This window comes from Diuraphis noxia, unplaced genomic scaffold (assembly GCF_037042655.1).
Source record: "Diuraphis noxia isolate RWA-SAM2 unplaced genomic scaffold, SU_Dnox_SAM2 contig0004, whole genome shotgun sequence".
Classification (NCBI taxonomy): domain Eukaryota; kingdom Metazoa; phylum Arthropoda; class Insecta; order Hemiptera; family Aphididae; genus Diuraphis; species Diuraphis noxia.
The window spans coordinates 72,348,754-72,363,430 of record NW_028301714.1 but is presented as its reverse complement, the minus strand read 5'-3'; the positions used below and the strand labels follow the sequence as shown (position 1 = coordinate 72,363,430).

At 27.0% G+C, this 14,677-nt stretch overlaps 1 protein-coding gene across 3 annotated transcripts; it reads left to right on the top strand.

The window, feature by feature from the left end:
- Positions 1–7,729: 7,729 nt before the first annotated feature.
- On the top strand, positions 7,730–14,216 carry LOC107163039 (T-complex protein 11-like protein 1). Of its 3 annotated transcripts, none has more exons than XM_015510255.2 (12): positions 7,730–7,922; positions 8,004–8,074; positions 9,659–9,774; positions 9,842–9,991; positions 10,098–10,218; positions 10,303–10,416; positions 10,493–10,612; positions 11,958–12,081; positions 12,158–12,291; positions 12,354–12,538; positions 12,612–12,775; positions 12,855–14,216. In XM_015510255.2, exons 3-12 carry the CDS (start codon positions 9,689–9,691, stop codon positions 13,055–13,057), a joined length of 1,401 nt encoding a protein of 466 aa, XP_015365741.2. In that variant the 5' UTR covers positions 7,730–7,922; positions 8,004–8,074; positions 9,659–9,688; the 3' UTR covers positions 13,058–14,216. The 3 variants fall into 3 exon arrangements, with proteins under 3 accessions (XP_015365741.2, XP_015365739.2, XP_015365740.2); XM_015510253.2 differs by having other exon boundaries at positions 8,004–8,137; XM_015510254.2 differs by lacking the exon at positions 8,004–8,074.
- The last annotated feature ends 461 nt before the right edge of the window (positions 14,217–14,677 follow it).

Below are 14,677 nucleotides of genomic sequence, written 5' to 3'. Positions count from 1 at the left end.
GCTCCAAATCAGAATAAAATGCCATGTCTACTGGACGCAGGGGAAAAATGCTTTGAGAGGGCAGTAGGTAGTAAAACAATAAATCCAACAACATTACTGCAGAGACAGGCTTTCTTGGTAGGAGCAGTTATTTATGTTAACATTTATAATTATTATTGTTCACAACTTACTAGAAGATAAAATAATAAATAATAATGTTCACAAGTACCGATATTAAAATGTAACGCTTACTTAAAAATCAAAATACATTGAAGCACAGCAAATTAATACATTATTTTATTTTTACTCCCGAACGTAAAATAATCATAAGAGAGTAATAAAAGTACATAATATGATAGTTTTAAATTTTAATGGTTTAAAATGATTCATAAAAAAATAAACTTCACCGAAAGTTAAACTAGTATAGCTGGTTACCTATTAAGCATATTCTACAAAAAACTTTGAGTAAAAATTAAAAACAATTTTTTTAAATTAAATTTTAACAAATCATATATTATACAACTACAGAAATGATAATTACTAATAAAGTAAAAAGTAACTAGTTGATTAGTGTTTGTTCTTACCAAAAACTACAAAATTTTAGATTGGTAACTATCTTGGCGCGGTCTAATATCTAGTCTTATTTCACGAAATATATGTATAGTAATATTTAAAGCTACAAGCAATAAGTCCAATGATTAATTAATAATAGTCAATAGGTATAATTACTACCTTATCAGTGGTATAATTACTGGGAAGGGAGGGGGAGATTTGGATGTCATACCTATCCACGGTAACTTTTTTTTACAAGTGACAAACCATGTTTAACTTCCTACAAATATTATTATTTATGGGTATTGAGTAAATTATAATATATTTTATAGAAATAATACTTAAAAACCCGACCCCCTTAGTTTTACTACATCACCTCAAAATAAACATTATATTCACTGTCTGCATAAATATATTGAAATACCTACGGCAAACAATGAAGTTTAGTTCCCCAACTGAACTTTGGAAATTTTTTTGGGAACCTGTATGTATTTCACCGAATACGGAATACAACGCCATCTCTTGAGCGTTGTATGTTTTTCACTTTTACCACGACGGCCTCTTAATAACAGTGATATGAAATCAGAATTTGTCGGTCGGACTATCATTTAACATGTACTTATATGGATCACAATGGTTGTACTGAGAGGTGCTTATATTATATAAACTAACATTATTTTTTAGCAGGCTGAGAGGATAAATGTTTCAATTCCCTTATACAAACATGATCAAATTACGTCACTGATGTTCACATAGTGACATACAGTGATTGAAATTATCGGAATATTGGTATACGGTCCTTAAAATGAATAACAAAAGAAATAAAAAACGCAGGATATTAGTACTCTTCGAAATTTAATTTTAAGGGATCCTAAAATATTTAAAATGTTTATATAATTTTAGTAAATTAACATCGTCAACAGTTAAATTTAAATAATACATCAAAAACAAAACAATTAAGTTGCAATCAAAACAAAAAACAAGTACATATACGAGTACAACGTGTATGTAAAGTATAATAGGTAAATAGCAGGTATGTCAAATAAATATAAAATAAATATAATATATAATTTATAAACAATAATAACTATATTTATACAATTTGCTACATTATTTAAACATTGTCTTATTTTAATTTTTTTATTTAAGTAGCTCTCACATTTGTTGTGTGGTTTGTCTTACAAAGTATTTAAGTATTTTTTTTTTTAGCTTTTAGGCATTAAGGTATTGTGTATATTTTATTCAATACGAGTTCTTTCTATCCACATTGTCACTTCATCTTGTTGGAATAATTCAATAATCGTTCATATTTTATTCTTTTTTTTCATAAAAGTTTGGGAAACCTAACTATTGAGAATCGTACCAGTATTCCGCATTTATAAAGACCATACCCGGCATACCCTGATTTTCTATTTGTCGATAATTGAATTATAATAAGTAGGTACCTAACAGTTAGGTTAGGTCCTAACTATCAATATTATGTATGTATATCTCATCCAGAACTTATTTTGATCTGTTATAAGTGCTTATCCTTATTCCTTTATATCATACATACTATACGTACCTATATACTGTCAGGTTAGGTATATAATAGTATCATATTCATCGTCGAGAATGTAACCTCAAAATGTTATTTGAGACTGCAGTGCAGGCTCTTACATTCATCTGTTTAAAACCTCCTTAATTCTTGTGTATATCCTATTGGTGTTCCTTTACTACCTATAAAATAAAATCAATAGATTTGTATGGATGCGTCGAGAGCACCACAGGTTACCAGAGTAGTACCAATGATTTTTGGTAAGTGTGTGACCTAGTAGCCTAGCTTAAGCTTTATCTTATAAAAATAACAGCTTTTTAATAATTTCAAAAAGTATATAAGATTTTCAACGTATTCCGACGAATTAGAAAAATCAATTGAAAAATATTATATTGAAAAAAAATAATTTTACAAGATATGTAAAAGAGCGTTGTTATAATTTTTCTATACTTCAAACTTCATCACATCACAAACTTTTTTAAAAAATCCACAAATAATATTGTACAGAAAAAAAAACGTTGAGATGGACGCTAATAACGACTGGCAAAATAAATAGATAGGAATATTGTTGCAACACTCTTAATATGTAATAAATAATATTTATTTTCAGTTACCTAATAGTTATTAGAAATACTCTAATATACAGTCGAGTCACAACAACTAGATACACGATAACTCGAAAAACTTGACAACTCGAATTTTTTTTTATTCCCCTTAAAAATTATTTCCCTATTAATTAGTTAGGTATCACGAATCGAATTTTTATCCCCCTTTGACTTTGAATTATCGTGACGACTGTATTATGTTTTTTCAATGTATTGTGTTCAGCATGTAATTGCATCAATTATGTATTTTGTATTGAAATTTAGTTATATCTCAGAGATATTCAGTAACTAAAAACTAAAATGTTTCTAAAAATAAACTATTGGGTATTATATCAAATTTTATCAACGTGATAGTGTAATTAGTGGGTTGTAACCATAGACCTTATTCTTATAAGTATAAGCAAGTCTATATGGTTGTAACAATAATAAATTGCGACTCGTATAGTCGTATAATTTCAGGAATTTTAATCAAAACATTATTTTTAATTTTGGGTACAAATGAAACACTCGTTCAAAGCATTATGCAGTTCTTCTTGTATACTGCAGTACGTGCCACTTAATAAAATATGTAATAATTTCCAAGACGGCAAGATGACATGGGTAATGTAATTATATTATCAGAGCTGGATTAAGGGTTTTGACCATATATTATAAGTATATTATAGTTACATTTTCAATTAAAATATTAATAGAATTAATATTTTTGCACTATTTCAAATCCGTAATTTATTTTATGATGGTATATCCTGAATATTTATTTTGCTATAAGTCATAGGTGCCTAAATAAGTATAATATAACTCAGGGGTGGGCAACTGGCGGCCCGCGAGCCTTTTTTTATCTGGCCCGCGCTACATTTTCAAATTGCATTAGGTATAGGTATACAATTTTAAACTTTATCGTCTATACTCTATAATCTATAATGTCTAGTACAGTGTATACTCTATCTTATCGATATAATAATTGTTATCTGGTATTGAACATTATTAAATGTATAAATGTCACAATATAGTTATAGTAGGTATATACACACGTATGGATACGTATAGATTTTAACCATAGCTGTTTGTACCGACCGATCTATTTAATTATATCAGTTTCTTAAACAAAATACTTCCAAAACACAAAATACAAAACAAAATACAACTTTCTCTAAACAAAATAAATGCTATTTAAAATGTATATTTTGAAACCTTTTTTTTTTTTTGCTTTCTATACTCTGGCCCGCTATATTTTAAATTTCTAAAAATTGGCCCTATAGTAACTGTGAGTTGCCCATCCCTGAATTATAACTGAAAAAACTAATGTCCTCATTTCACGTTCATGAAAACCATCAGGGCCCTGGGCTAGTCTCTTTAACCTCTATATTTTGTTGATCCGGTCTTGATTATGAAGGTAATTAAAATTTGATCTACCCATGGTATAGTAACATATAGGTGACTCATCAAAGATAGGTTAGGACTAGAATTTATTTTGTTGAGTATGTTATTAGTTTTTATAACATAAATCATAATATACTGCGTATAGCGTAGGAATGTAAATAATAGTAATTTTGGAGGGTTCAATTCCCCCCTTTCCCGCCTTCACCATTGAAACGTTTTCAAACAATATTTTTTTGGAGACACAAGACAAGGCCACAAAGTATAGGTTTATACACAGATTCTGTGCAGAGTATTCAATGTTTAGGCACAATGAAAGCGAATTGTCGTCGTGCAATTGTACGTTAACGGACGACATGTAGTCAAGTCCTACTGTCGTTTATCATATTATATTCTTCAATATTCTTTTGTTCCGGCAATACGAAGGCTGCAGGTTGTAAGCAAAAAACATTTCTTATATTTTAGCCGGTCGCCAGCTGCACTACAGAGTACAGTTGTTACTTGTTATTATACATTAACATTACACACAAATGTATATATAAATATGTACAATATACCTAGATGAAATTATTGAAACTTATGTATATATAGCCGTATAGGATTATAGATGCTCGTTAACGGTGTACTGAAATACGCATTTATAATTTGTATTAGTTTATTCTATAGGTCATATTATTATATGTTTAGATGGGTGGATTCAGGGGGCTTAAGGGAATTTAAAGGGCCCCACTATTTGAACATATTATAAATATTTATAATATTATGTATTTATGACATATAAAAATTATATCTACTAAAAAATTGAGTATTAATATTTTTTCTGTAAAAAATGCAGATCACCCCTCCCGCTCTCTCTGACCAGTGCTTGTATTGGGAAAGATTAGATGGGAGGTGCAAAAGTGTAAAGAATAGTATACCCGAGTCATGAATATAAATTAATAAACAAATAAATGAGTTTTTGAATAGGGTATGATTAAAAGGGTTACACGCATAAATATTTTTTTTTAAATAAAAGGGACTTTGTCCCTACCGCTTCTATCTCAATTCAAGTACTGCCCCTCCCCCCACCACTACATTTCAGAATTATTCCAAATTCGTACTTCAGCGCTTGTATGTTCGTACCTTGAATTTTAAACGGCGAGAAGCAAAGAGACACAACAAAGGTAAAACAACTAAAAAGTCAAAAAATTATATACCTATGACAGTAGCCTGTAATATATTATATAAGTAATATGGCTATAATGAGTATGGAATTGTGTAGGTATAATATTTATAATTTATGCGTAATGCATTCAGCTGTCGGTGATCTTATCATCTATATAGGAAGTTTCAATACATGTCACAAACACAATATAGATATTAGACACTCACATTGCACATGGCATAGGTTAGTCTACTCCTACTGGCTACTTAAACAACAATAAAAAAATCAAAAGGAATTAAATATTTAAATTGTAGGTAATAAGTTAAAACCTATTCAAAAAATGTTTTGTAGTACACAGTATATTAAACACTAAATAATAAGTACATAATACTTATAGAATGTTAATTAATATAACAATTATTAATATTGTCATATTTGGCATATCCGGAGGGTATTGAGGCAGGTTTTAGAAAGTCATATTTTAGAATACTGAGTTTTAGAATATAAGGTTAGGTTAGGTAACCTAACCTAACATAACCTAAGTTTTAGATACACTATGTTTTAGAAAATAAAACTTATAGAATTTCAATTTTTAGAAAATTTTTTTTTACTGTTTACTCGTATATAAAATGCTTTATAATAATTCTTTCATAATAAAAATAAATATAATAATTGTTAATACTTATTAGCAATAGCTCTCATAAATTTATCTAAATTAGAATTAGAATAATTAATTATTCGTTTACATATTATTTGCAATAAGTTTTGTTCCGTGTTTCATCGTATTTTTTTCTCTTGAAAACAAAGCATTATGTTTATAAATATTTTGCATTTCGATATTACCAATCTTCTCGATCAAACATAAACTATATAATTACAAATTTGGAAAAGTATCATAATTTCTACATTCTGTATCGTAAATTCTATCAAAAAATAAGAGAGCATTTTATTTAAAAACTGTATATTTTATTTGTTTTATTTTATTTTCTAAAACACAGATTTTCTAAAAGTTTCATATTCTAAAATATAGATTTTCTAAATCTTGTCATTCTAAAACTTGATTTTCGAAAACATGCATCCAAATCTATCCGGAGTTATTGCTACTACTCGCCATGTTATGTAAAATGTGAGGATGAACATCTCTCGGTATCATGCAATAAATCAAAGGACTCTTCAGCTAGATGTGCTTCATGTTCAGGTGAGCACAACGCAGATCATAAAGGTTGCCCATCTTATAATAAGATAAATAAAAATAAACTCAATACTTCTCCAAAGGCGCCTCCAACCGTGATCCCGGACGCTCAACCCGAGCCCCAAGCAAGATCGTATGCTGAAGCGGCCGTTAATAATAATCCTACATTAGATATTTAGATATCGTCACAACAGTGTTATGTGTTATCTCATTTTATCACCAAATTAAATTCCGTAACTGGGCCACTAATATTCCTTCTCACTGATGTATTGCAAAATTGTTTCACTCCATAGTTCAACCATCTATTTTTGTTAATCGCATAACTTAATTAATAATTAATATCTCCATTTAGGTTATTGTATCAAATAATATATCAATTTAATTTTCTGTTTTTGTCTTAATCGGTTTCTTTAGGCTTTAGGTTCCTATGACTAGTATGACTATACAAATGTCGATTATTATTCTTACCTATTTTGTTGTATGTTTAAATACTATTATATACATTAATTATTGAACTATGACACTATGTAATTTTAATGTTTTAATATTGTCGAACTATGGTAGTTTTTACTAGAAGTTGAAATAAAAACAATTAATATTTATAAACTATAATATTTTAAATACGAGTCCTTTAAATTTTTAAATCAAAACAAATAATAATAATACTTTAACCACGGATAATTAAGATTTCTTAATATAATAGGATTATATCTTAAGAGGACGTGATACCCGCATGTGTTGTCTCCGTCTTACAAATGCGTAACATGGTACATTTCTCGCTCAGCAGAACACGTGTAGCTCTGTTAACTTAAAAATTAGAGTGAACTGACCTCGTATAAAATTTAAAGGTAAGATTATTATCTAGACAACCTCATATGCTTTTTATTTTATATCAAATTTAAAGCGAGTTATTTTAAAATTGTGAATTTTTTGTGCATCTTAAAATACTCATAACTTCCTTTAAAATTTAAATATATTAAAAAGCATATGAGGTTGACTAGATAACAATCATACCTTTAAATTTTATAAGAGGTCAATTCGCTCTAATTTTTAAGCAAACGGAGCTACACGTGTTCTACTGAACGTAAAATTTACCATATAATGCACTTGTAAGACAGAGACAACACATGCGGGTATCACGTCCTCTTAATTTGTGATTTTAACAAAAACAATGTGTCCAACAGGTACAACTGTCGCCTCAATTATGGCGTTCAAATGTGTTAGATATAAAACTACGACTGGCAACACTGTCCGGAAAACATGTGCCGTTGGTAAATAATCCATCTTCTGGTATCAACCATGATTTAAGATAACTCGATAATGAGAATGAAGAAACGTTTGTGAATCATTCAATCATAGTGATTGGTGAATACATAATAACAATAATATTATTATTATTATTGTATTAACAGCTGTACCTGTGAACAATAACAACAATAACATCGTCGTAAACTTAGTACTTACTGTCTAACTACGATATAAGGCATAGACGAAGTTTAGAAATACATTATAGTAATACACCTAATATTATAAAAGGTAAAAAAACGATTATTATTTTTATAAATTAAAAATTCTACTTACTAGCTAGTTAAAGAACCTATTTTCTTACTATTATAGTTCGATAAATTGGGAAAAATTTCATTGAATTTGATTGTTTTATTCATTACGACCAAATACGAACGAAATAGGTACGTTAGACTTCAATTTCACCTGGTAGTTTTCCAGGAAATTTACTGCTTAGAAAGTAAAAGGTGAGTCTTACCACTTAATCCCATCGCCATCATATACCTTAATGACCGTTTTTGCGAAGACGCAATCGACTGACGACTATGAAATTTGGTTTGAAGTTATACACTTTTCACTTGATATTGTGTTATTTATATACCCAAGTCCTGACGAAAAAAATCTATGTCTTACATTCAAAGACGAACTCATGATCTGTATCCAAATGTGTGTATCACTAGGGGTCACATAAAAATTTGTTCAATCGTTACTGTAAATAATATGTTATTTTTGATGGCTTTGTTTTTTCTGTAAAAATACGCGGGCTAGTAGCCGATGTATTTGATGATTTCCGCGTATGAGCATTGTTAAGATGTTCGTCGCAAGGCCGATGACCGTAAAAGGTATATTTACTTATAATAATATCATCGTCTTATCGAAACTCGAGAGTCCTGATTCATTAAATTCCAGTCCTTGGTCAATTCCCTGTTATTACGATCGCATTTGGTTATCGTCATAGTCGTCATACCTTGTACTTTGTACATATTTCCATTCAGTCGTGTGACACTTGAGTTTAATTTTATTAATTTTCTCTTCGGGTTTTTACGAAATCTGCGATCTATGTAATATCTATTTTTTTAATATAACTTGTCAACATTTTTTGCCGTTATTATTTTTCTGAATTTAATTTACTTACTATGTAAGTATTTAGTGTATTAATTTTCTGAATTGTAATAACTATACTTTTTATCCTATTTAACCTAAAGCAGAGAATACTCTGTGTGAACAATACTACTCATCACTTTAAATTTACTTGAATCAATAAATAATTCCTAGATAGTAATAAATCAAAAGTAATTTTACTATTTTATTAATTTTTGAAATAAAAAGTATATGTTTATTTTTCTCATGTTTGGTATTGGATCTGATTGCGATTTGTTAATAATTTTTATTTAACAGCTTGGAAATTATAAAATAATGTTTTGGTTTTACATATTTTATATTTCATACATCAATATTGTTTGGACAATGGTGTATTATGATTAATGATTTCTAAATATTATATCATGTCTATTATATTATTATTTATAGTATTTGATTGGTTAACCTTTGTTATGACACTTATTGTACCATAATAGACATTACTATTTGTTATTGAATGAATATACCTAACCTAGTTAACATAAAAAAATTCTTCCCAAAGATAAAGTCTCATTTAAAATTTTCAGAGTATAAAATGTCTGTAATTAAATTCAAAATTGTCTACAACAATTATAGTTCAAGTATAGAATCTACAAAAATATGTATAGTCCAGTATTCATCATCACATATTGGATCTTATAGTGTAGAACAATAATATCTCTAATAATCAGAAAAAAGCCATTGTCCAAACCATATGCATAGATATGGGTGATTTCTAATAGATTCAGCCGATTAAGTTATAAGTTTTACTTTGAAAAGTTCTAAGTCTACTTATTTTCAATAATATAATATAGTGTTTACTGAAACATTTTTGTAATATATTCATTTATTTTATTTTTATTTTGCAGTTATTAGATATTATAACAAAATTCTTTAAAATGAGTTCAGAAGATAAATTCAATAATGATGAACAAGAGAATAAATCAACTCCAAATAAACCAATTCCTGGAGCTCGTCAAGAAATGTGATAGTTCAACATAATTCTATTTTTGCTGTTGATTATATTGTATCTATTCTATTACAATCTTTAGGTTAAATATAACTGCTGCGTCACCTCCGAGGTTCTTGTCATTACCTGAAATTATGGTAGCTGCTAAAAAATTGGAAGATATTGCTCTTGTTCATGAAATAGCAGTCAATGAAAATTTCAAGTTGGAGCCTCAAGAACATCCAAATAACAGGTAAAACTATTAATTAATTTAATATAGTATTATAAATATAAAATCTGTGTATCTTGAATATTTATTTAATACAAGTTTATTTTGTGGATATGTTTTATTCTGTCAGCTTAATGAAACAAGTCAAAGACACTATGCATAAAGCATTTTGGGAGTTGTTACGTGAACAATTAAACAGTGATCCTCCTGAGTACTCTCAAGCAATGATACTTTTATCAGAAATTCAAATAGTATGTAAACATTTTAGTATGTAACACTGTTGTTATTTTACTATAATAACACCATTAATTTTAAGAAAAATAAAATTGTTATAGAGCTTATCAAGTTTGCTGTTAGACCAACATACTAAATTAAAAGAAGATATTGCTCAAGTTTTAGATGTAGAGTCTATAAAAAATCAGATAGCCAATGACTCTTTGGATTTTGAAGTAACTATAAAATAACATAACCAATGAAATTGTAAATATTGCTTGTCTTAATTAATTAATTTATTTTTTTCAATAGTATTATACCAATTTTATACTGAATTTGATGTCAAAAATATGTGCTCCAGTAAGAGATGATTCGATTCGTGCACTTACACTATTAAAGGATCCTGTTGATATATTTAAAGGAATAATAGAGGTAAATCACTTAATTATGATTCAAATAATTACTCGGAAATTTGCGACTAATAAAGTAATATTGACTTGTTAATATAATATATTTTTATTTAAATGTCAATCATTTTAATATCATAATAATAATTAATCTATTAAGTAAAGTGTTTAAAGTGCCTATATGATATTTTGAATAACTTATTTAAATGTTCTTTTGCACCAACCACAGAATAATGATGATATTAATATTAGTAACATAGTTTTGTAAAACTGAAAATTATAATATTAAATAAATTGAAAAATAATTTTGATCAGCATTAGTTCTACTGTTGAAAATATTTTTTTAAATATAATATTATTTAACCTATAAAAAATTGTCATTGACAAATTTTCTATAATATAGATTGTTCAATGCTATAATCTAAAAATAAATTAGGTGAAAATTGTTATATTGTATATGAAGATAGAAGATATTATATAACATATAAATATAGAAGGTAAATTTTTCTTTATTATTTTGAAATTATAGCAAATTAACAATTGTTTTAAAATTTAAATATAAAATTAGTCTTGTATGTCAAATATCACTTTTTAAAAAGTTTGTTTAATGCATTGTGGCTTATTTTATTAATTTTTGTTAATTTGGGTTTTAAATGTCAGTTTAGCCTTGTAGCACTTTAATGCTGTGAGATTTATTTTAATTTTATAGGAGGATTCTCTGGTCAAATAGTAATGTGGTGAAAACACTTGTTGTAATTTTGTTTTTTCAATATTGATTGTAATTAAAATTTCCAAAATGTCTGCGAATGAACTATAGGAAAAATAATTAATTTATCAAAGGGTAATAAAAACTGAAAAAAAAATGTTATGGCATAAGGATGAAGGCAGTAGGATAATTCACCACAGAACTTTCGATAAAATGACCAATAATATTAAAAACAAATAATAGAATAAGTATACTTGCAAAGTACCTATTTATACATTAAAATCATTTAGATGTTTAAGCACAATTTAGTATTTACTCAAAACTTAAAATTATTAAGCAATTTATTTATTTATGATAAATAAAAATTTATAAGTTATTATTAAACAGTTTAATGAGTACTTAGTGTAAAATGAATATTTTATGTATTTTTCTATTTTGAAATAAGCATGTACTATTTGTCCACACAGATTATGTTATTATAAAACATTACGCTGATTTTTAGATATCTGTCTTAAAAATTAAATATGTTTTAGTGCTTTAGTTGGCTGTTATTTACAATAATAGTTATTAGTTATTCATTTTAAAGAATTTATTAATTAATTTAAGTATTGATATTTGAAAAATTAAAAAATATATCTTGGATATCAATGGTATTTATTTTTAGACTTTAAGCTTAATGAAACTTGACATGGCAAATTTCACAATAACTGCACAACGACGAGCATTAAACGCTTGTAGTGCAGATTATGAAAGAGAAAAATTTGCAGAGTATTTAAAAGTTAAACCAGGTAAATCCCAATTTTTTATGCAATATGCAATTAAATAATGTTTATTTAGTATTCACTAATCAAAAATTATTAACAGATGCATTAAACTTGACTGCCGAATGGTTAAAACGCCACATTAATTTTGAAAATACCACAGAATCTTATCACGATATAGTTGCAAGAGCTTATATGGAAATATTTGATTGGAACGAAACTGTTACATTCCCAGAGGTATTAAGGTTAAAATAATATTGTCAAAGCAATGTTTTAAAATAACTGATTATTATTTCCAGTCATTATCATTGGATAAAGATCGATTTTTGGCTACAAATAAAATGCTAAATCTTTTGATACTCGCAGCATCTACATTTATTGTGACAATATCAACAACTAATTCCATTATTCCAAATGACATGAAATTTAAAAACGATTTAAAGATTTTTATTTTATCCATACTTAAAGATAATGATTCCAACAAGTATTTATTATAATATTTACTGTGATAATTTTTAAACAGTAGTGTATTATGCTTAAAATTTTTTTATTTGTAGAAATGTCTTACCAAATATTGTAGAACAGATAGTTCATTACTGTAATAAGTGTTTGAGTAGAATTAATCCAGAAGGACCAACTATTTCCCCAGAAATTGTCAATGCACTTGAAACTCAAGTTTTATCAATCCAAAATCCTGAAAACAAAATAAGAACTCTAGTTGGTAATATCATTATTTTGATAAAATATAAATTATAGTTTTTTAATTTTTTAATTTTAATTTCATCTGGTTCTTATTTCAGAGAAGCGTTTCAAGGAGTTTATTACTGCTGTCATCAGTTCTGACAATGCAGTTCCCCAGCAATGCCCACTTGGTTTGTCTGCATTCAAAGATGAATTAGCAGCTGTCACTGGCAGTTTTTTGCATCTTATAACATATAACAGAAAAGTTTTCACCGTGTTTTATGATGAAATATTGAAAAATATTCTGAATCAAAGTAATTGATAATCTCTCAAATCTTGTTTACTAAAAATCAATATTATCTTTTATTAACTCATCCTATACTAACTTTTTAACAAAAAAAATTTTTTTAATCATTGATTTATTTTATGTTTGTTTTATGGAACATAAACTGTGACCAAATTAGAATCTAGAACATTGTAGAATCACATTTTATTTCTGTAGGTTCAATATAATATTATAATTTATTATAATATATATTGATAACGATTATATTCGTTACATTAGTCTACAGTTTAATACTTCAATGTGATTAAAAATCATTGTTATTTAGCAGCTAGTGTTATATGACTATGTCTAATAGGTATAACATATAACTTACAGTCATGATAATTATAAAATATAATATCATATTTTATATAGCAGTCATTTTTGATGGGCCAAACATTTTAAAATTAAAATACTCTGTATATTATGTATGCATATAAAATACATTCATAAACATGTTAGCTTATTAATTATTAAATTGTAATTCTTTTGACTTTTTATTTTGTATTTTTTAAATGTATGATCATTGTTTTAACACTTGAATCTTTAGTAAATTCATATGAACAATATAGGTATTAAGCATTAACAATTGTTATTTATTATTGCACATTTTACTATTGTTGTAATGATATATAAATATGTAATATTTATTATTTTAGAATATTAATCCTGACTGAAATGTTCAATATAGTTCTAAAGCTTAAAAGCTCAAGTATTGTTAAACTAAGTTTATTTTAATAAATAGATAGGTATAATACACATTTTATATTATACAGAAATTAACGTGTACTGAATTTTGAAATATTTTAAAGATGATTTATTTTATGGTTACTAATTATTATTATTTGGTATTAATCAAAGAATTTTTAAGTATTGTTATTCATACTAAATATATGAATCATTATTAATTTAAGAATTTTATTTAAAAACACCAAAACCGTGAGTATAATCCTAAAAATTACACCATTAACATTGTTTTTTCATTTCAAACTCAAAATTTGATTGATGGCTATAGCTGGTGTTCATACATCATCAATCAATTTCTAGGTACACACTTAATGATGATGTGCATAATTTATTATCATTTACTATATAGTATATATTATTTGTATGCTTCGAGTAGACGTAAGTTCATTAAATGTTTTATGATATTCTACTTGTTCTTTATTTTCTCTTCAGTGATTTAAAAACAGCTTATTACCACGACCATGCAAAGTAGTATTAACTTTAAACTGAATAAAAATATAAAGTTACAGTACAATTACAAAATTTTGATCATTGATCACAATTTAATTGTAAATTAGTTTGATTGTTTTATGATCTAAAAATAAAAATAAACAAAATGAAATAAATACTTATTACTACAGATGATGTGACATACTATTTGTTTTCTTTAGTTTTATTTCATTGACCCATCAACCATGTGTCAGGGTAAATTTAAGTTCAACCCGCCTTTATAAATGGCTTTACGTTAATACATACATAATGACTTAATTCTTAATCCACCATTTTGAAATTCATAGGCGGAAATCCATAAAAAATTTCAAGGGGGCTAAGCCCCCCCCCCCATTTCTGCCTATGTTGAAATTTAAAGTTGGGAACATTATCTGTGTTTGT

Coding starts and splice junctions, on each gene's coding strand:
- LOC107163039 (XM_015510254.2), top strand. CDS start 9,689: ATGAGTTCAGAAGATAAATTCAATAATGATGAACAAGAGAATAAATCA. Junction 9,775..9,841: donor CCTGGAGCTCGTCAAGAAAT/GTGATAGTTCAA, acceptor TACAATCTTTAG/GTTAAATATAACTGCTGCGT. Junction 10,613..11,957: donor TATTTAAAGGAATAATAGAG/GTAAATCACTTA, acceptor ATTTATTTTTAG/ACTTTAAGCTTAATGAAACT.